The following is a 22,478-nucleotide window of genomic DNA, read 5'->3' as shown; positions in this document are numbered from 1 at the left end:
TGGTTAGTTCTGTAGATCTATACCTAAAAATAACTGTGGATCCCCACATTAGCTTGATTACTAGCAAGTGAAATAAAACTAACCATACTTTACGTGGCAATGTAAGCATTGCTGTTGTCAGGGGCTTAGTCAGAGTAAAAGTCACAAATGAAGCAGCCAGCCTGTTTAAGTAGCTCGTCTTCAACAATCGTTCAGTTAGGTAGCCTGTTAGCTAACTAGCTATGTTTGTCAAATATATCGCTAGATAGCTAACGTTAGCGCCCCAGCCAGTTAGCATTGATTATGCAATGCAGCGATTTTCAGTTAATCATGCCGCATGTATAAGAAGATTTTTACGGAGGCAGCTGATGTTGAGAGAGGAATTTGGAGCTGCTTGACTCGCAGACTACAATTCACGTTCATCAATAAGTTGAGAACCAGACCCGTTATTAACTCAAATATTCTCGAATGAATTTAAAAGTGTATTATCCAAGTAGTAATAAAGATGTTTGTTGTTGTAATGATGACAGATGCGCACACATGAGTAGTAGGCCTAAGAATAAGAATAAGAATAAGAAATACTTTATTAATCCCGAAGGAAATTTGAGTGTCACAACTGCACCGTCCGGCACACATCAAATACAACAAAAGAATAAATTGAATAAAATAAATAAAGAGGTATAAAATACAACAAATAGAAAGAAGTTTGTGCAATTATGCGTTGAGAAGTTATCATGCTTGTGCTATGATTATATACACAGTATAAAATGAATACAATATTCAAAACAATGATAACTGTATAGTGCAAATCCTGACCAGATGGCTAGAGAACAGTTATTGTCCCATGTGCAACAATTATGTGGTGGGGGGGGGGGGGGCAGCACAGGGCATCAGGTGCCAGTCAATCCCATGTTGCAGCAGAGAGGGGAGGAGTTGTATAGTTTGATGGATGCAGGCAGAAAAGACCTTCTGTGCCTCTCAGTGGAACATTTTGGGGAGATCAGCCTGCCACTGAAGGTGCTCTTCATCTTCACAAGCCCGTCATGGAGAGGATGGGAGGTGTTGTTTAGGATGCTCACCAGCTTGTTAAACATCCTTCTCTCCGCCAGCGCCCCTAGTAAGTCCAGTTCAATTCCGCCACCTATGACAGAGCTGGCTTTCCTGATGAGCTTGTTCAGTCTGTTTTCATCCCCAGCTTTCAGACCACACCCCCAGCGCACCACCGTGTAGAAGATGGCACTGGAAACCACAGACTGGTAGAACATCTGCAGCATCTTGTTGCAGACGTTGAAGGATCGTAGTCTCCGCAGGAAGTAAAGCCGACTGGCCCTTCTTGTAAAGGGCCTCTGTGTTCGTAGTCCACTCCAGCCTGTCATCTAAGTGCACTCCAAGGTATTTGTAGGAGTGGACTACTTCAACTTCTACTCCATAGATTGCGACAGGGGTCCGAGCAGGTTTATACTTGCGGAAGTCCACAACCAGCTCCTTCGTCTTGCTGACGTTTAGCTGTAGATGGTTCAGGCTGCACCACTCCACGAAGCTGTCTATCAGTCCCCTGTATTCCCTGTCCTGTTGCCCCTTGATACACCCTGCGATAACGAGTCATCAGAGAACTTCTGAAGGTGGCATAACTCTGAGTTGTACCTGAAGTCAGAGGTGTACAAGGTGAACAGGAAGGGAGAGAGGACGGTCCCCTGGGGTGCCCCTGTGCTGCTCAGTACTGTCTCTGACACACTGCTCCCAAGTCTCACATACTGTGGTCTGTTGGTCAGGTAGTCAGTAATCCAGGTCACAAGTGGGGCGTCCACTCGCATGCACCTGAGCTTGTCTCCCAGCAATAAAGGCTGTATGGTGTTGAAGGCACTGGAGAAGTCAAAAAACATGACTCTCACAGTGCTTCCAGCCTCGTCAAGATGGGAGTAGGCCCGGTGCAGCAGGTATATGATGGCGTCCTCCACTCTGATGCGTTCCTTGTAAGCAAACTGCAGGGGGTCCAATGCTGGTCTGACCAGGGGTCTGAGGTGGGAGAGGACAAGCCTCTCCAGGGTTTTCATCACATGTGATGTTAATGCCACTGGCCTGTAGTCATTTAAGACCTTGGGGCGCCCCTTCTTGGGCACAGGGACCAGACATGATGTTTTCCATAGCGCGGGAACCTTTCCAAGTCTCAGGCTCAGACTGAAGATGTTTTGGAAGACTCCACAAAGCTGTTCAGCACAACCCTTAAGCACCTCAGTCCCCACGCCATCGGGGTCTGCAGCTTTGCCTGAGTGGAGTCTTTCCAGTTGCCTCTTCACCTGGTCAGTTGTGATGGTTGGGGAGAATGGCGAGGGGGGAAGGGCAGTCCCCGGTACAGGTACTGGTTAACATTAGCTAACATTATTGTGATTAGGCTACTGTAATCTGACACAAATTTGACAAAAATATTGGTCTGGCCCTTAGCATAATGACTGAAACATCAGCTGCCTCCTTAAAAATCTTCTTATACGTGCAGCATGATTAACTGAAAATCGCTGCATTGCATAATCGATAAATCTATAAGGCATGTGAGAGGGCCATGTGTCACCGCGCCCAAAATTACTTCAAATAAGCTACAAAGTAAGTACAATCATGAACTCCATTGTGCTGTGTGAGAGCACTTTTCTTCAACACAAAAAGTTTGCATCGTGATGATGTAAGCGTGCTTGGGCCCGGAACGTTAAAAGCGCAATGTGAGCACAAGCCAGCGGGGGAGTGGGGAGGGAGGACAATTGTGCTCAGGCACGGAAGGCAACCGGGCCAAGTGTGAGTACGCCCTTAACTTCAAGCCCAGGTCTGTACCTCTACTGTTCTTCCAGGCACACAATCTTTCTGCCCAGAGCAGCTCCCCCAGGTGGCTGTGTGAGCTGGTGCACACATAAGTGGTCCACGCTCCAGTGAAGACCTTCCAGAAATTATTATGGTTATGGTGCAAGGCAAGGCCAGAACATGCAAAAGCAAACTGGCTTACCTCATTCACTCTGGTCTCCAGATGCCTCTCCTGTTTCTGATGGGTGCCAGAGTCTGCTATACAGTGCAATGTCTTCCCTCTTCAGCCATCATGACTTTGTTTTGGGGTGTCTTTTTGCTTGTTTTCACCACTACGTTTAGTGCAGGAAATCGCCGTGTTGGGAACAGGTGGGCGCTGCACTGGATATCTTGAACCAATGACAATTTGACGTTTCTCACTGGATACTGGTGAAAGAGGACTTACACATTGGGATATTGTCGGGGATCATTTGGGCTGCGTTTAAATTTGGATTTTCCCTTGACATCTGTAAACAAATTTCAAGACTAAACATTCATCTAAGCGTTAATGAGTAAGCTGCAAGCCCCAGCCAAAAAAACTTCCAGAGGAGTCTCCACAACTACCATTTTATTTCTATTTCTTAGTTTAATCCACTGAAAACATAGTTGGCTCTGAGTTTTAGAAGACAAGTTATTTCTGTAGAATAAGTTGCACAAAGGAACCAACAACATCAACAAAGACAAGCTGAGATTCCTTCATTGTTTTGTCTGGATTTGCGGTGCTTTCTATCCCCTTGCCCCATCCTGGTGATCTGAATTGCCACCAGCTCATTCTCACAGAGTCTGCACATGCTTGCATGATGTCATGTATATGGCTTGAGTGCACAGACATGACATAGCAGTGTTGAATCCATGATGTCTGACCTTTGACCCTAGAATACACAGTTCTTTGCATGCTTGTGATATCCCTCACTGGAAGGTTTTGCCCATTTCTCATGCCTGAACTTAAGCTGCCAAGGCAGATGCCAGCATACCATAAATGCTGTGAAGACAGCTAGAGGGAGAGAAAACAAGAGAAGGAGGTGTGTGTATTATATATTTATATGTATACATACACACATAATGTGGCAGTATATACACACATGTATGTACAGTATGTATGCATACAGTACCAGTCAAAACACGTGATTAAGAAAATGGGAAACATGCATTCAAAGACATTTTGATCTAAAGACTTATGTTTAAATGCTTGAAATTTGTTTCTCAGACAAACAATATATAAGAGATTTGATTTGTTTGTAACACTTTTGTTCACTGCATAATTCCATTTGTGTTTTTTATAGTTTTGATGTCTTTACTGTTCTCCTAAAATTTGGAAAATAGTAAAAATAAAGAAATAAAAGTGTGTCCAAACGTGACTGCTACTATATATAATGTAGTGAGACATATAGGCCCTTACAATGTACACACAGTATTAGTATTTGCCTCTGATATTGTGTAACTACAGCAGCACTAACTCGCTCTGCCAATAAGTGTGAGGGCAGGAATGACATGTGGCCTGAAGATAAGATTGTCTGAAGTCTCTCACAGCACAACATTGAGGCTGATGATGTCAGGTTGGCTTTGTGAGGATTCAGGAGTCGTGTGTGCTCAGCGCATTCGATAGGAGGGGAGGCTGAAGGTGGAAAATTCCTGCCTTCCTATACTCCCTGTTCTACTTCTGTGTGTGTGTGTGTGTGTGTGTGAGTTCACCCTGGAGACAGCTTTTGGGAGACTCAGTGTGTTTAGAGGGACCATACTACATAGTAATGGTAGAAAAGGAGACATAATAAACTACATATTATATATTGGTACTAAATAAAACTGGGATGATAAGTCATGTTTGAGGTCGATGAATGATAGACGAATCTTTGCATGCATGATGCCACACTTTGGATGATCTCCTGCCCGGCATAGTCTAAAAACTTAAACGTCAAGGTGCAGCTCCCAAATGGAGTTTGAGGGATTTTTTTTTCTGTGACTAACCGACCAATGAAAATGTTTGGTCGACTATTAGGGGGCAGCCCTCACACTCTACAGTAATGGATAAGATCTTATTAATTTCCTGCCCTATAATCTCCCAGAATAGCTGTATTTTCCTGCAAAACCACAGGCAATGGGTGAGACTACCTGTCTCTATTTTGCACTTGGGACATTGGGAGGAGGAGTTAGCATTAAACTTATGAAGTTGGGAGGGGGATATGTAGGCTCTGTGTAAAATCTTGAGTTGAATTGCTTTTACTTTGTTACAGACACTCAAGGTTCTCGCAATCTTCCAAGCATCATTCCATTCATCTTCCGTGATCTCTATGTTGAGTTCCCTTTCCCATGTTTCCTTTAGGTGAAAGGCTTATAGTACCATACTCTTTGAGCACACTGTAGAAAGAGCTTATGGAATTGCTCATCTGTAATAAGAAAAGTTGCCTCTCTGTGTGAGAGACACTTTGGTTGGCAAGGACTGTAGTCTTCTTAAAAAAAAACCCTTAACAAAATCCCTTATCTGTAAGTAACGGAAAAATTCCTGTTTTTGAATATTATATTTTTTGGTTAATTGGCTAAAAGACATTAAAGTGGATCCATCTAATAAGTCATACATATTAGAAATCCCTTTAGTTGCCCAAACCCGGAAACTACGGTCTGTTGTTCCTGATAAGAAATCAGGGTTCTCGCATATTGGAGTAAAGACAGAGGTGATTTGAGATCTACCCTCTAATCCTCTAATAGGCCGCCATGCTTTAACAATGCAGACTGTAATCTAGTTATTGCAGGCAGACTTCAGAGATTTAAGCTTTTTAATAAATAATACGTTTGTTTACGGAAATTTGGACATGGCGCTTTCTATATCAAACCATAGAGATGTGCGCTTATTATGCACCCAGTCAGCTATAATGTGCAACCTCCCTCTGAGGTTGAGAGACATAACGTATTTATTATGAGGCGTGGCTTTGTCTTAGCCCATATAAATGAAGTAAACCAGCTATTCAGGTTTTTGATAGTTTTATGTAAGAAGATAACTGGAATCATCTGAACTGGATATAGCAACCTAGGGAGAATGTTACTTTTTAAAAGAGCAACACAACCCAACTAAGAAGTAGGGACGACGTTCCATCTTTCTAAATCCAGTCTAACGTGTTCAAATAGGGGCACAAAATTTGTTTTATACGTTTGGACAAAAATGGGTGTCATACACTCAGTGACCACTGTATTAGGTACACCTCTCTTATATTGGGTAGGACCCCCCTTTGCCCCCAGAATGGCCTGAATTCTTTGTGGCATGGATTCAACAAGGAGCTGGAAACATTCCTCAGAGATTCTGCTCCATGCTGACATGATAGCATCATGCAGTTGCTGCAGATTTGTTGGCTGCACATTCATGCTGCGAATATCCCATTCCACCACATCCCAAAGGTACTCTATTGGATTGAGATCTGGTGACTGTGGAGGCCATTGGAGTACACTGAACTCATTGTTTGAGATGACGTGTGCTTTGTTGTGTGCTCAATTGGTATTAAGGTGTCTAATGTGTGCCAAGAAAATGTTCCCCACACCATTACAGCACCACCTCCAGCCTGAACCGTTGACACAAGGCAGGATGAATCCATGGATTCATGTTGTTTACGCCAAATTCTGACCCTACCATCTGCATGTAGCAACAGAATTCGAGATTCGTCAGGCTAGGCAATGTTTTCCAATCTTCTACCATCCAGTTTTGGTGAGCTTGTGCCCACCATAGCCTCAGTTTACTGTTCTTAGCTGACAGGAGTGGTATCCAGAGGTTTCTGCTGCTGTAGCCCATCCACCTCAATGTTTGACGTGTTGTATGTTCAGAAATTCTTTTCTGCATAGCGCTGTTGTAAAGTGTGGTTATTAGTATTTGGGTTACTGTCGCCTTCCTGTCAGCTTGGACCAGTCTGACCATTCTTCTTTGACCTCTGTCATTAACTAGGCATTTTCGCCCACAGAACTGCCGCTTGCTGGATATTTTTTGTTTTTTGCACCATTCTCTATACACTCTAGAGACTTTTGTGCAAGAAAATCCCAGGTGATCAGCAGTTTCTGAGATACTCAAACCACCCCGTCTGGCACTAACAGTCATCCCATGGTTAAAGTCACTTAAATCAGATTTCCTACCAATTCCGATGTTTGGTCTGAACAGCAACTGATCCTCATGACTATGTCTTCATGATTTTATGCACTGAGTTGCTGCCAGATATTTGGCTGATTAGAAATTTGTATCAACGAGCAGGTGTACAGGTGTACCTAATAAAGTGGTCACTGAGTGTATATATTCCTAAGTATACGAAGCCCACTGGGGACCATTTGAAAGGGAAGGAAGATGAAGTTTGAGGTTTTTGTTTTATTCTGTAACTTGAAAAAGCACTAAACTTTTTGATGGTCTCAATAAGAGTGGAAATGGACACCTCAGGCTTAGTTAGAAAGATTAGGACGTCATGAGTGTAAAGAGTAATCTTATGCTGTCTGTCTGCAATGGTTAGGCCATGTTTGTCAGGGTTTATCCTAACTGCCTCGGCGAGCGGCTTTATGGCTAGGGCAAACAGTAGAGGTAAGAGAGGACAGCCCTGCTTTTTACCTCTCCAAATGTGGAAATTGGGAGATCGCAAACGTTTGGTAAGTACTGCAGAAACAAGATTATTATAGAGTAACTTGATCCATCTAATAAAGTTTTCACCTAGACCAAATTTATGTAACGTATATAACGTAGGGCCATTCAACACAATCGAATGCCTTCTCAGTATCCAGTGAAACAACCAGACCATCTATTGACTGCTGATGAAAAAACTAGACTGTGTTCAGTAACCTGCACCTGTTGTTACATGAATTACAACCTTTAATAAAACCAGTTTGGTCCTCATTAATAAGCAGAGGAAGTAAGCCTTCCAATCGTATCACAAGTATTTTAGAGAGGAGTTTCAGATCCACATCTAGTAAAGATATTAGCCTGTAGGAGACGCAGTCCTCAGGCTGTTTACCTTTTTCAAGATTCAAGATACAGATTTTATTGCCATTTGCACAGGTACAGAACAGTACAGGTGCATAGGATTTTTTGTGTGTAGCTCAGTCAGCTTTTTATATAAAAAAAAAAACAGAGAGGCAATTAAAAGCAGCATAAGAAATAAGTAATAAACACCTGTATAAAAAATACACACTCTGAATAAATACACATTGTACACACTATATACAAATACACACTATGAATTATTGCACAGTAAATTATTGCACTGTTGAAAATATTGCACAACCCAAGACAAACCAATGGACTGTGGAAGACTCTGTGGGGGGGGTGAGGTAGTTGAGTACTAAAACCCAGTCCGTAAGGTGCAAGAGTGTTGTGAGGTGTTAAGTGTCCATGGTGTGAGTGAGGTGGGGGGCATGGTATTTCCTTCCCGCCTTGATGTCCTTAGCAGTCATTCTGACAGTGGCTTGAAAAAGGCTGTTGTGGAAGCATGCCTTGTGAATGGTGATGCTCTCTGGGCTGTGGTGTCTCAGGTTGTATCCTGAGTTCTTCCACCTGAGCAGAGAGTGAGCTGGGTGATGTCAATCACTGAGGATGCTCTGTGCTTTTCTCCTACAGCGCTGTGTGTAGAGTGTGTCCATGGAGGGGAGGTCAGAGCCGATGATTCTCTCTGCAGTTTTGATGGCTCGTTTCCTCTCAGCCTGGGTGGTGTTTCCAAACCACACAGTGATGCTGCTGGTGAGAACGCTCTCAGTGAGTCCTCTGTAGGCCTGGATGAGGGGCTGACATCTGAGTCCGGCCTTCTTCAGCAGCCTGATGAAGTGAAGCCACTGCTGTGCTTTCTTCACTGTTTATTTATTGCATTTATTTATATCAGGGACCATGTACAAAACACATTAACCTCAAAAAGAGGAAAGATGCTTTGTACCAGATTTAGCTACTAGCTAATTTCCATCTGCAGTCCCTGGGCAGGTGAAGGAAACAATAAAACACAAAACAAAACCTAACATCACCACTACAAATAGGCCAACATCCTTCATACCCACACAGGCGCACACAGAAACACACACATATACACACACACATATACACAGACACACAATAACACACTTCATAGGAATAAACACATGACAGAATACAGATATCAAAATATTACATACATATATCCAAAATGATAAAATCAGGTCATCAGAATGTCGAATTAATGCTGACAAGACTGGTTACTTAAAATCCATTTTTTAACTTCACGAGAGAAAATATGGAAGTCTGTGCAGGTTTTCAGATTGGCGGGGAGCTTATTCCATTTTCTTTAATGTTGTCACAGTGTTTATGGCCCAACTCAGGTTTTTTGACACGTGAAGGCCTAGAAACTTGTGACTGTCAGCCCGCTCTACCTCAGTTCCCTTGATGGTGAGAGGCTGCAGAGGGGAGGGCTCTCCTCCTGAAGTCCAGAATGAGTTCTTTGGTTTTCTCTATGTTAAGAACAAGGCCATTGTCCTCTCCATAGACAATGATTTTGTTAAACTGTTCCCTGTATGGTGACTCATCCCCACCCTTGATGAGGCCGAGGATGGTCGTGTCAACTGCATATTTAATAATGATGTTGTTGTTCTGGATGGAAACACAGTCATAAGTGTACAGGGCAGTTTGGGGCTGAGGCAGCAGCCCTGAGGGGGTTCCTGTACTGACTGTGAGCTCAGCAGAGACCTTATTGCCCATCCTCACCACCTGTGGTCTGTTTGGAAGGAAATCCAAAATCCAGTTACAGGTGGGTGTTGGCACTCCAAGGTCTGCCAACTTCACAGTCAGCCTCATTGGCCGGATCGTGTTGAAAGCAGAGCTGTAATCCAGAAAGACCATACGTGCATATGTTCTGTTAGGCTGTTTTCACACTTAGTCCATTTTGCTGGTCCAAACTTGAGTGTGATTATTCCCCCCTCCCCCTGTCCCCGCGGGTTGAGACTGAGAGTATGACGTGCAAGAAATAATGTTATAGCCTATCAATTTTTTTGCTAGTCAGCTGGCTAAATTATGGATCAACAAATTAACTTGTTGACGTTCGCTATCGCATTCAAGTTAGCTCTTCGAGACTCAATATTACCTTACATTATTATGACCATTGGCTACCTATAACATGTAAAAACACCAATTCATACAGGCGAGTAATGTTACGTTCGCAATATGGTTGCTAAAATAAGTTCCAGTTGCACTGGCTCCTATGTTACTCAAAGATATAGCTAACACTACAAATAAACTCTATTATCTTGTTGTAGTTAGCTGTATATCACTGCAACAAAGTGCATTATTTAGGCATTTTCAGTCTAACTTGGAAACTGGGCATGCTTGTCATTGTAGAAATAGATCATATGATTGTGGTGTTTTTGCAACTTCAGCGTAGAGGATTGTGATGTTTTTCGCAACTTCGGCAATATCTGCTTCCATACCTTCGAAACACAGCTTCGCTCACTCACCAGAGCTGCTCCAGTCTGCAAATGTGTTCCTCTGTGCCCGTCTGTGGCACTGTAGCCTTCAGTGTTGATAGGCTATTACTCATGGCGTGTAACCAATCAGAGAGTGCTGTGGGCGGGACATTGCTCAAGATGACTACAGTGGTAGAGTGGTGGTAGAGTGGTGACTACAGACCTAGAGAGGTGGCTACATTTACATTTACATTTATTTATTTAGCAGACGCTTTCATCCAAAGCGTCTTACAAAAGTGCATACAGTAAGTATAGCGACAGTACGGGGACAGGATGTGTACAGTTCCACAATGAGACAGTTCTCAGATGAGAGCAAGGTCTGTTTGAGGACACAGTACTATCAGATTTGTACAATTACAGCCTATAGGGCAACTAATACGATACACCTTCAAACGGCAAACTTCCAACAACTTCAAATGGCGCAATGAGCGTCAGGGTAAAGGCGGCAACAAGAAACAATTTAAAAAGCACAATTTAAAAAGCACAGCAATTTATGACAGCACTGATTGGGGGGGGGGGCAGCAATTGTGTGCTGGGTCAGTCCAGGTAGAGTCTGAAGAGGTGCGTCTTCAGGCCCTGTCTGAAGGAATGGGGTGAAGGAGCTGTCCGTAGCGGGACAGGGAGTTCGTTCCACCACTGGGGAGCGATGTAGGTGAAACGCCGATGTCTGGCAGAACGAGCACCTCCTGCCTTGACCATGCAAGGAGCGAGGCGTCCAGTTGCTGCTGAGCGCAGGGGTCGGGCTGGTGTGTAGGGCTGGATGAGTTCTTGGAGGTAGGCAGGGGCTGTCCTGTTGATTGCAGAGAAGGCGAGGGTCAGGGTCTTGAATCTGATCCTGGCAGCGACAGGAAGCCAGTGGAGGGATTTCGGCAGGGGAGTAACATGGGAGAATTTGGGGACGTTGAAGATTAGTCGGGCAGCTGCATTCTGGATGAGCTGGAGAGGCTGGGTGGTACAGGCTGGGAGGCCTGCGAGGAGAGCGTTGCAGTAGTCCAGTCGAGGGAGAACTGTGGCCTGGATAAGGAGCTGCGTCGCGTATGTTGTCAGGAACGGACGAATCCTCCTGATGTTGTGGAGGAGGAATCGGCAGGCCCGTGACGTGCGAGCAATGTACTCCTTGAAGTCCAGGTTGCTGTCGAGGATGACGCCCAAGCCCTTTGCTGACTGAGAGGATGGTATTGTGGTGCCATTGACGGTGATGGAGAGGTCATGCAGGGGGGAAGGGCTGGCTGGGATGAAGAGCAGTTCTGTTTTTCTGAGGTTCAGCTTTAGATGGTGGGATGACATCCATTTGGAGATGTCAGCCAGGCATGCAGAGGCATTCTTTCGTTGACCTGGGAGATAGAGGGAGGGAAAGAGAGAAAGAGTTGGATGTCGTCAGCATAGCAGTGATAGGAGAAGCCATGTGATTTGATAACTGAGCCAAGAGAGTTGAGCCAAGAGGATAGACTTTCCAACTGAATAAACATTAATCAGAGTGAGAAATCAGAGCGAATTTTGCCCCCATACTACCTGAATGAGCGACGCAAAAATCATTGCAGGGGAACTGCAACGAATTTTGCTTCGCTCTCATTCAGAAGCAAGCGAAATTGAGATGGCGAAATCCCAACTTTATGCAAATGAGAACCACGTGAGAACCAATCAGTTCAGCGTGTGATGTGTTTGGTACATGACGTATATGATTAAAATATGTATGGGTAACCATTTGTATCTACATCAACACGATTTGTTATTACTATGTTACATTAACTTAACTGAGACAAACAGACCCCTGTAGATCTTCATTTAAACACTCTAAGCTAGGTGATAGGCTAACCACTAACATTTTCGGACACCACAGATTGCTGGGATAGCCAGGCTAACGTTGGCATGAAAACATTTATATGATTTTACGATGTCTGGGTGACCTTATTGTATTCAGAACATGAACGGCAAAAAACGGGAGGTAATTAAATTGGTGGAGAGCATACACAACGCAATGTCTACGCCATTTCATCACAGTTGACTTCACAAGTTAGCTGAATTGCTTGCTGGCTACGTCACTGCACCACAACTACACTTGCTACTAACAGGATAGCCAAACTTACCCCCCCACCAAATTTGTCAAGTGAAATTTGTGAGGTGTTTTGCTGTGTGGAGGGCGATGAGCGAATTGCTTTAAATGTGGACGGGCCTTGACACCGACAATCTCCTGTTGTCTGCTACATGTGTGAAAGGGCAACTCCGGGCAATGTCCGGACCTGATTCTCCGGACATTGTCAGTATGGCAGTATGTTTTCTCTTTAGGGTAGTTATACATAAAAAGTCTCTGTGTTCAACATAAGCAAATTTTATTACGGCTGACCTGGACGACATTGCTGCATATAGCAAATGCATGTTGTAGTCTTTGCCAGCCTGTAGTTTCCCACTAGTCCCCATGTATCTAAAGAGCACCTAGGGTTGACGTCTAACAAAAATTATTTGTTGATACATTCAACATGTGCATCTAATTATTACAAGAAAGTCAGTTTTAAAGCTTTGGAAGATGTCACTAAGTGCTTTAAAATGAACTCTAGGAATAATCTAAAGTTGCAGGTCCCAAGCACACACAATATGGCTGATTTACATCCGCTTTTTACATCTGAACAAGCTTTCTCTGGGTTTTACTCTCTGAGGGAACCTCTGTAAGTACTTGACACCCAGCAGTCCCAGGCCTTCTCTGCTGTAGCCAACAAATGTGATAGGCCATAGCGTTCCCTCTTTCAGGGATCAGCTTTAATCTTTGGCTACAATTGGATGGTAGAACCTCCCTCATTCTTAGCCTGTTCCAGAGATCTGGAGTCCCCAGTGTGCAGTCCCCCCACTGTGAGACAGTGTCCATCCACCCCTCAGGCCATGCCGCTGTAAAGCTGTGTGCAGGAAAAATGTGGCACTACAGTAGCCAGGTCCTGTGCATGCTGTCAACATAAACCTGTCTCTCGCCTCTCTCTCAAATGTAGCAGGGCCAACCTGTTATGTTTTTCTATGCCTCATGAATTAGTCCTGTCATTTACTCATTTTCTTTTGCAGTTTACAGTTTAAAAATGATTAATTACAGACAATTAAATACACACTTCTGCCATATGATCAAGGAAGGATTTACTGCAGTACATTCTGGGAGATGTGCAGGTATTGCTGTGTAGAGATAATTAACTCATTAGACTGATTAAGCAACAGAGAATTTGGTTGGAACAAAAAACCAGCATGTGCAGGCATCCCTAGGAGAACTGAGTGGGCTGTCTCTGATTTGGGCTGTCAGTGAGAGCTCAGAAGCACACTTTCCCCACCAGTGGTCATCTGGACTGCAGGGAACTCTCATTCATGCTTTTCTCAACAGTATGATTTGTGTTGTAAATGCAGTTCCTCTGCCGGTCACTCCAATGCCTGCCTACAAGCAGGTGGTCTCCAAGCAGTTGTCTGCAGTGCAGAGAAGTACTCATCAAAGATGGTGCTCTTACCTTTGTTGCTGTCAGCATATCTTCAGTGATGCTTACTAAGTGAATATTTTGATAGTGATGGTGATTTTTGACTCTTACTATGATGATTGTTATGGTGGTTATGATGATGATGGAGATTACGATGGCAATGGTGATGGTGATGATAAAGGTGATTGTGATGGTGAATGTGACTCTTACTATGATTACTTGATGATAATAATGATAACGATAACATTTGTGATGATCATGACTGTAATGGTAGTCTCATTATTTATTTTGCTAGTGGATACCCTTACCCATAGTTGCTTCTGCACCAACATACATTTAGACCCTTCTGTAACCCATTTTTATAGCTTATCAACATGAAGCACCTTGTCCACCACAAGGATGCTAGTACACTCTGTCCTGCTGGGATTTGAACCCACAGCCCTCAGGTGTTGAGCAGCAGATGGTGTTTAGCCTGTAGTGGTTTGGTGTGCTCTGACTGTTCCTGCTCTCACTCTTCAGACTGACTGACCCCTCTGGGTTCCTAACTGACGGACCAGGGAACTACAAGTACAAGACCAAGTGCACCTGGCTAATCAAGGGACAGTGAGTACTCCTGTGATAATGCTGCGGCCATGACTGTGTTTTCTCTGTATTGCACGTTTTGACTGATAATAGCACTGCTCATCTTGATGGTGTCAAATCCAGTGCACTGCATTATTTCTGTTTACATAGCGCGCCATTAAACACATGTAGACTGCTTATCACTGCTGTGCTACTGCTGTTTCCATAGAGCACCGTTACACACATGTAGACTGCTTAGCACTGCTGTGCTACTGCTGTTTCCATAGAGCACCATTAAACACATGTAGACTGCTTATCACTGCTGTGCTACTGTTGTTTCCATAGAGCACCGTTACACACATGTAGACTGCTTATGACTGCTGTGTTACTGCTGTATCCATAGAGCACCGTTACACACATGTAGACTGCTTATCACTGCTGTGCTACTGTTTCCATAGAACACTGTTACACACATGTACACTAGAGATGAAACGGTATGAAAATTTAATATCAGGATTATAGTGACCAAAATTATTGCGGTTATCAGTATTATTGCGGTATTGTTAAAATGTGCTGAAAATGTTCAACAAGTACTGATACACAAACTGAAATCATTTCACCAAGTTTTATATTGAAAACCACAAATAAAATTAGCAGCACTATGCACTTTTTGTTTGCATAAACATTAAAATAATAACATAGCCAATACAAACATATGTAAACATATGAAAACCATATCAAGTGCATTAACATTAAAGGTGGCACCATGTGGCCATGAGAGGTAACTACACTTTGTGCATATTGCAGATAAGAAATTATTATTTATTATTATAAAAATTCTGACAATTACTATTGTAATTGTTAGAATTTTTCACTATTATTATTATACTTTTGCCTGTGGTCTATGGCAGCCCATAGAACCCCTTGATGGATTTTTATGAAATTTGGCACATTGATAGAGGACAGTCAAAAGTATTCAGGTGTCAAATTTGGGGTCAATCCATTCAACTCTGTAGCACCACCAACAGGCCAAAACTTTAAGGTACATTTTTGCTTATAACTTTTGATCCGTTCGTCCTATGGTTGTGATCTGTGACCTGAATCCTTGGGTCTTGACGATTCGAATGCACCCATTGGCGTTAAAGTCCACCATATTGGATTTTCCGCCATTTTGAATTTTTCAAAAAACCTACTTTTGCGAACTAGTCCTAGACCGTTGATCCTATCACCACCAAATTTGGTACGTATCATCTACAATGGGTTCTGACAAAAAGTTATTCAAACAATTTTGCTAGGGCAAACGATGTGGCTGCTGTCATCCAATGAATTTCCATGGCGAAGACACCAAAACAGGAAGTGAGCCATAGCTCAGCAACCCTTAGTTGGAGTTACACCAAACTTGGTATACTTTATTGCCAGGGGCAATATCGGGTACCCACCAAGTTTCATTAAATTTGGCCACATGGGGGCGCTATACCAGAAAAACAGAGAAAAAAAATCAAATGCCTATCACTTTGGAATCAAAGCAGGTGTTTCATTCAAATTTCTTGTGCATCATCACAGTAAAGGACCCTAGCTGGGAAAGCATGAAACCTGTGTGTCGTCCATTTTGTTTTTCGGCCATCTTGGTATTATCATTTTCTCAGTGGTTTTTTTATGGCAGGCCATAGAAGCCCTAGGTGGATGTTGGTGGAATCTGGCACCCTCATAGAGCACAGTCCAAGATATCCAGGCACCAAATTTGGGCTCAATCCATCATTCCCTGTAGCACCACCAACAGGCCAAATTTCAGAGTACATTTTGCTTATAACTTTTGAAAAGTTTGTCCTAGAGTGGTAATCCTTATTTCCACTGAATCCCTGGGTCATGATGAATTGAGTCATCCACTGTAATGGATTTTGGGGAAAAAAATATTTTCAATTCTTCGAAAAATCTACTTTTGCGAACTAGTCCTAGAACATTGATCCTATCACCACCAAATTTGGTCCGTATCTACAGAGGGTTCTGACCAAAAATTATTCAAAGAATTTTGCTAGGGCAAATGATACGGCCGCTGTCGTCCAATGAAATTCCATGGCAAAGACACCAAAACAGGAAGTGAGTCATATCTCAGAAATGCTTTGTTGGAGTGATGCCAAACTTGGCACACTTTGATGGTATTAGCAATACTGGTTATGCACCAAGTTTTATGAAATTTGGTGGGGGCGCTATACCACTAAAAAATCATTAAAATACCCATTACTCTGGCAGAAAAGCAGATATTTCAACTAAATTTCGTGTGCATCATTGAAGTTAAGTATCCTATGTGGAACTTATGAAACCTCCACATCAGCCATTTTGTGTTTCATCCATCTTTGATTTTGTCAAAAACACATTTAATTCACCCGTGAAGTCGCTATAAAGGAAGAGTGGCCATATCTCTGCAATGCTTTTGTTAATTGGCATAAAAGTCGATACACATGCTTACAATTAGGCTTGGGTGCCACACAGCAAGTTTAGTGAAATTTTGCCACTTTGGGGTGCTATACTGAAAAACAGGTTTAAACACCCATGTGTCCATGTATTTAGTTTTTAATGACATTTTGTGTTTGTCACAAGGCACAGACCACACAAAGAAAAGCAGATATTTTGACCAATTTTTTGTAGGTCATTAGCATTAGCATGGCTGCTAAGATACAATTAGTTTGTAGCACTTAAAATAGGCACATCTCCTGCACCTTTTGACCTATTGCCACAATTAATACACTACATACTGTTGAACACTTGGACTTTCCATATTGGCCTGAATGTTAGACAGTGTTTTTTTCTACTTAAGAAATTACATCTGAAAAGTGGGGTTGTCTTACATGGGTGGACTAGACTTTTTAATATCATTATACATTAAGAACAGCAGATGGTGCCATTTATCTGAGATTGTTGAGTGGTAATAGAAATCGCAATAGACTAGTTTATTTTTATTTTTATTTAAATGTGGTAATTTCATCTAACAGATGTAGAAAATATATCAGAATACCTTGTTTTATTCAGTGTATTTTATTAAATTGATTTCAGATTGAGATTTCCTTTATTGTCAATTTATCACGCACAAGAATGAAATGCAGTTTCTCCTATATCAACAGTGTATATAAATTACAAAGAGAATTAAAACAACATATATCCATAAACAATACACTCAGTTTTGTAAACATTTGGAGGGGAATAGCAGCATGACTCTATGGCAGCATGTCTTTCTGGTATAGTTGGAGGGGAATAGCAGCATGTACTGTCAATAAATGATCTTTTTTTGTCTGTACAAAAAGTGCCAGGTGCAGCATGAAATGGATTGCACTAGTGCAGAATAGTGTCTGTCTGGTCCTATAGGGGGATTAATGGTTCAGTGAGGGGGGGGGGGATCAAGAGTGTTCATGATCTTCACAGCCTGGGGTATGAAGCTATTTAGAAGCCTGGTGGTCTCAAATGAAATTATTTCTTTAAATAAATAAGATTTGATGTTCAAAAAGTCTTTTGCCAAAAAAAAGGTGTTAAAAATGAGGGGTCATTTTCTATTCAGCTAATATGGTATGTTCTCTGCCATTTTTCCCTTGATTTAGAATTTTTTCAAATACCCAAAAATTGCACTCCTCCAACAGCATTGGCACTTCTCATTGCAATGTCCCAAGAAGGCACACTGCATTTTATGGCACTGCTTATGTTTAAGCTTGACGTATATGTAGTGGGGGGCAGTGCAGTGGTGCAAATGGGTAGCACTACTGCCTAACGTTATGGAGGTTTCAAGTTCGGGGTGCGTCTGCATTCAGTTTGTACCTTGTCCCTGTGTTCATGTGGCTTTCCTCTGGGTATTCTATACTCTGGGCGGCAGTGTAGCATAGTGGTTAAGGAGCAGGACTCGTAACCGAAAGGTTGCCGGTTCGATCCCCGCTGGGACACTGCTGCTGTACCCTTGGGCAAGGTACTTAACCCATAGTTGCCTCAGTAAATATCCAGCTGTATAAATGGATAACATTGTAAAGAACTGTAACCTATGTACGTCGCTTTGGATAAAAGCGTCTGCTAAATGAATGAATGTAAATGAATGTATTCTGGTTTTTCTACCACAGTCCAAACGCATTCAGGTAATGTCAATTGGACATGCTATATTGCCCATTTACTAATTGACATGCAAATGAGCCAATATCATTCACTGTTGTATCAGTCATTCTGAAATTTCTTGTGCACAATGACAAGCCTTGCTGAAATGACATTCCAAATTTGAAAGCAATCTGTCAAAAAACATGGACTCTACAAGCACTTCAACACGTCCATTTTACCCCAATTTTAAGGTATGAAAAATATATGTAGCAAAATTTGAAAATGTAAAATTTGAAACGGTTATACTAACCGTCAGGAATTTTACCGCAGTTTACCGTGAAACCGGTAACCCTTTCATCCCTAATGTAGAGTGCTTATCAGTGCTGTGTTGCTGCTGTTTCCATGGAGTGCCATTACATATATGTAGACTGCTTATCACTGCTGTTTCCATAGAGCAGAGCTACACACATGTAGACTGACTGTGACCTTGCTGCATTATTGCAGTTTCCATGGATTTACATGTGCAGACTGCTCATTACTTAGCGTTATCATAGATCATAGGCTGTTAGTATTACTGTTTTGTCCATTAAGCTGTAAAACTGTGTACAGACATTCTGATATCACTGGTCACATTGGTGCCTTTAATATAGACCGTCATCTATGGTATTAAATTTTCTACTTTCTCACAGAGCACTGTTACAGTTGTGGGCGATCCATGTTCAAGTTCATTATCAGGTTCAGCTCCCCTCAGTATCCACATCAAAGGGCGAGAGAGGGCAGATATTTGTTCAGTCAACATCATTTTTAGCTATTGGTAACAATATAGTGCTTGTTTGATATGGTCAGCATCAGTCTTCTTGATGGGTGATGCTTTGGGCAGTGATTTTGTACAGATTGTTTGGCATTGCTTCCATTTATTTGAAACTGGGCTCTGGGAGAGAAACCGATACATTGATATATTATATATTTATCTGACCTGATCTACCACACCATTTATCTTTGACGTTTGTCATAACAGTATAGGTGCAATGTAGGCAATGATTGGCTGTTGCAAGATTTCTGCACAAAACAATAGCAACTGCAGTCAAAACCAAACAAGCAGTGGTAATACTGATAATGAATATGTATGACAGGTTATCTGGAGAGAGCAGAACTTTGGAAGTTCAACTGATGATCAAAAATGTCAGGGTGTTCAGAGTCTGACATAAGCAATTTTCACATTATATATGTAAAGGTTCTGGTAATAATCATATATTTTGTTCATTTGCATGAGACATCATGAAGGTCTGTTCTTTCCACTCAAAAATTATACACTGACTCCTACAGATGTGAGGCCTCATATGCTAGATCTGAGCCATGGTACCTCATCCATCAAAAAAAAAAAAATTAAACCTCTCTTTTAACCTTCTCCATTGTAAGTCTCTTGGAATATGCATTAGTGCACATTATGGTCTTCTATCTAGAGGATATTAATTACATTGGTGAGCAGGTCCTGCTGCAGAATACTATCCCACAGCAGGTATTTAATATATCACCATGGCTGCACAGTACTGTACCATGGAAGATGGAACCTGTCACAGTGGATTAAAGCAATAAAGTGCTGATAATTGAAAAAGTAAGTAATTGCACAGTGAAATGAGTAAATATGTAAATACATTTGATTACAAAACAATCAAATGTAAAAATAAATGCAAATGGCCTGATTGTGATTCCTATTGCAGAGTATCATGAACAGTAGTAAATGAATGTTGAAAAAATGAGTTTTTCACTCTGTTACAGCTGTTTATGTGTGTGTTTTCATCACTCTTTTGTCCTGTATAGTGTTTTTTTCCGTGCTCAAACTCTTCATGCTTTTTGTGTTTGTGTGCTACATTGGTACTTAAAAAATGTCATCATGTGCTGTTTGCATTTTGAAATAAATATGATTCAGGGGTGGCTTATGGAGACGTGATGGCCCGAATCCTGTCAGCACAGTCCTCTTGACTGCCCATTGTGATTGGACCATAATGGTAAGGTTGGTCCCTCTCCTGTCCCTTCCAGGCCAAACACCGTCCTGCATCTGCGGTTCAACCACTTTGCCACAGAGTGCAGCTGGGACCACCTGTATGTTTACGACGGAGACTCCATCTATGCACCGCTGCTGGCCGCCTTCAGGTATGCAGTCTACTGCACTGTGCCAATCAATTTGCTCTGTACGAGCCCTCTCTCCACAAATGCTGGGTGCTACGGTGCTCCCGCTGAAAACAGAACCAGGAGAAACCCAAAGTTTAATCAGGGGGTTTACAGGCTTGAGACCCAGGTGCCGCATAGCTTGCTCCCTTGATCAAGCCGTTCAGTGAGACTTGCCTCAGCAAATACACAGCTAGGATTGGGTACCGAAACCCAGTGCCAATATGGTCCCCCAGATTTCGGTCCTTCATTTCGGTGCCACTACCCCTTTCGTGAGTACGGTCACACCGGTGTCATTTACCATTTAGCGCATATGCTAACACTGGTGTGATTAGAACATGAGACTGGAAAGAATTCTAGCTAATTTTAGCTTTGATGAAACAGCAATTTAACATTAAAAATATAGCAAATGCAGCGGTGAAAACTATGAGAAGCTTAATAACGCTAATGAAAGCATAACGAACCATAAAACCATATAACGTAACCATATAGTGATCCCAGGCATGTGGCGTTACATTTCTTCCAGTATTTTTCTCCTTTAGTCATACCTGATGCGGGAGCACACCTCCAGTTTTCCGAGGCCATGTGAAATGCTTCCGAGGGGAAAAAACGCCACTCGTATCTATTCAATGTTGATATCACAGCAACAGCACTATGCTGCTTCCATGTGGTAGATAGAAGCACATGGCTACAAAGATAAAGAGTGAAAACATATGTGATGTGTTTTTCAAAGCTAATAGGTAAGTTAACCAACATATAAATACAAGTGATATTAGCAATATAAAAAAGCCATTCTTTAATGTCGTCAACCTTTGTTTTGTGCTTTTTTAAGTATCGGTTCAGACACCATTTAGGCACCGGCACCATTTTAAAAGTATCGCTTTAGCACTGGTATGGTAAAAAACCCAAACGATACCCAACCCTATACACAGCTGTACTAGATAATATGTAAAAACAACAGCTGTTAAAGTCCTCGCAAGGCTGGTTGTTAAATAGATAATATTCTTAATTTCATTACTTAAGTAGTGTGACTACACTCCCTGTTGAGTTAGCCTGAGGCCTCCACTGGAAGGGAACTGTCTGTCTCAGTGTCTGTTTGTTAGAAAGTGGCCACGTGTTCAACACAGCGGTACTTTGCTCTGGCACTCCCCTTTTGACATCTGATCCAAAACCCTCCCCTTTCATGTTTCAAGCCCATAGTTCCCCACTCCTGTTTTTCAGTGTTACCACAGTGTTGGCCACCTCTCAGAAAGGCTCAGTCTGTTTCACAGGTCTCTGTGAAGTAGCTGTGTGGTGTAGGGCTGAGGAGCAGGGCTTGTAACCCAAAGGTTACCACTTAATTTCACTGGTAGGCAACTACTGTTATCCTGCCTTGCCTCTGTAGCTGTGTTAATGGACAACATGTATTAACTGTGAACTGTACAATGCAAATGAGAGCTTCTGCTAAGCAGATAAACTAAACGTTTGTGAATGGGAGCTACCATTGGGATATTTATATTTATTATTTAAAGGGCATCCTTTAGTACAACAGCAAAATAGGAAATATCTGGGAGAAATCATATCTGGAAGTAAGGTAACACCTACTTTGTTTTTGTTCTGTCTTCATTTAAAAAAATTTGTGTTCTTTTTCTGTCATCTCCTTTTCTGTGAACCTGCCTTCTATGTAAGAGGCTTGCTTTTGACCAGTTTGTATCCGAGTCAATCTGTAAACTCCCACAACCCCTTTCAGTGAAGTAGCCTGACAGCCAGCGGGGTGTTGCCAGAGGGATACTGGTATGTCACAGCAGCTATATTGGAGCTGACACTGCTGTTCATCACCAGTTTCAGATGGCAAGCAGAGTTGGGAAGAGCTGGTTTCTCTTGTGCTGTGAGATACCCAGCAAGCCTTCTTGCCAAATCAAATTTGTCTGAAGCTCTTTCTCAGCCTCCTGGGCTGTCAGATTAGATTGTAACAGAGTCTGAAAGAGATTTTATGTTCGGTCCCAGGCATAGTGGGAG

At 42.3% G+C, this 22,478-nt stretch overlaps 1 protein-coding gene across 6 annotated transcripts in view; it reads left to right on the top strand.

Moving 5' to 3' along the window:
• The window catches only part of LOC118793069 (attractin-like), a 179,846-nt gene that overhangs the window by 31,638 nt on the left and 125,730 nt on the right, over positions 1–22,478 (top strand). For all 6 annotated transcript variants that reach the window (XM_036551024.1, XM_036551023.1, XM_036551022.1 and 3 more), the window contains exons 2-3: positions 14,202–14,285; positions 20,352–20,465. In XM_036551024.1, the coding sequence (XP_036406917.1) occupies positions 14,202–14,285; positions 20,352–20,465 (198 nt within the window). The remainder of the gene's footprint in view (positions 1–14,201; positions 14,286–20,351; positions 20,466–22,478) is intronic.

This window comes from Megalops cyprinoides, chromosome 18 (genome assembly GCF_013368585.1).
Source record: "Megalops cyprinoides isolate fMegCyp1 chromosome 18, fMegCyp1.pri, whole genome shotgun sequence".
NCBI lineage: Eukaryota > Metazoa > Chordata > Actinopteri > Elopiformes > Megalopidae > Megalops > Megalops cyprinoides.
This window is presented reverse-complemented; position numbering and strand designations above follow the sequence as displayed.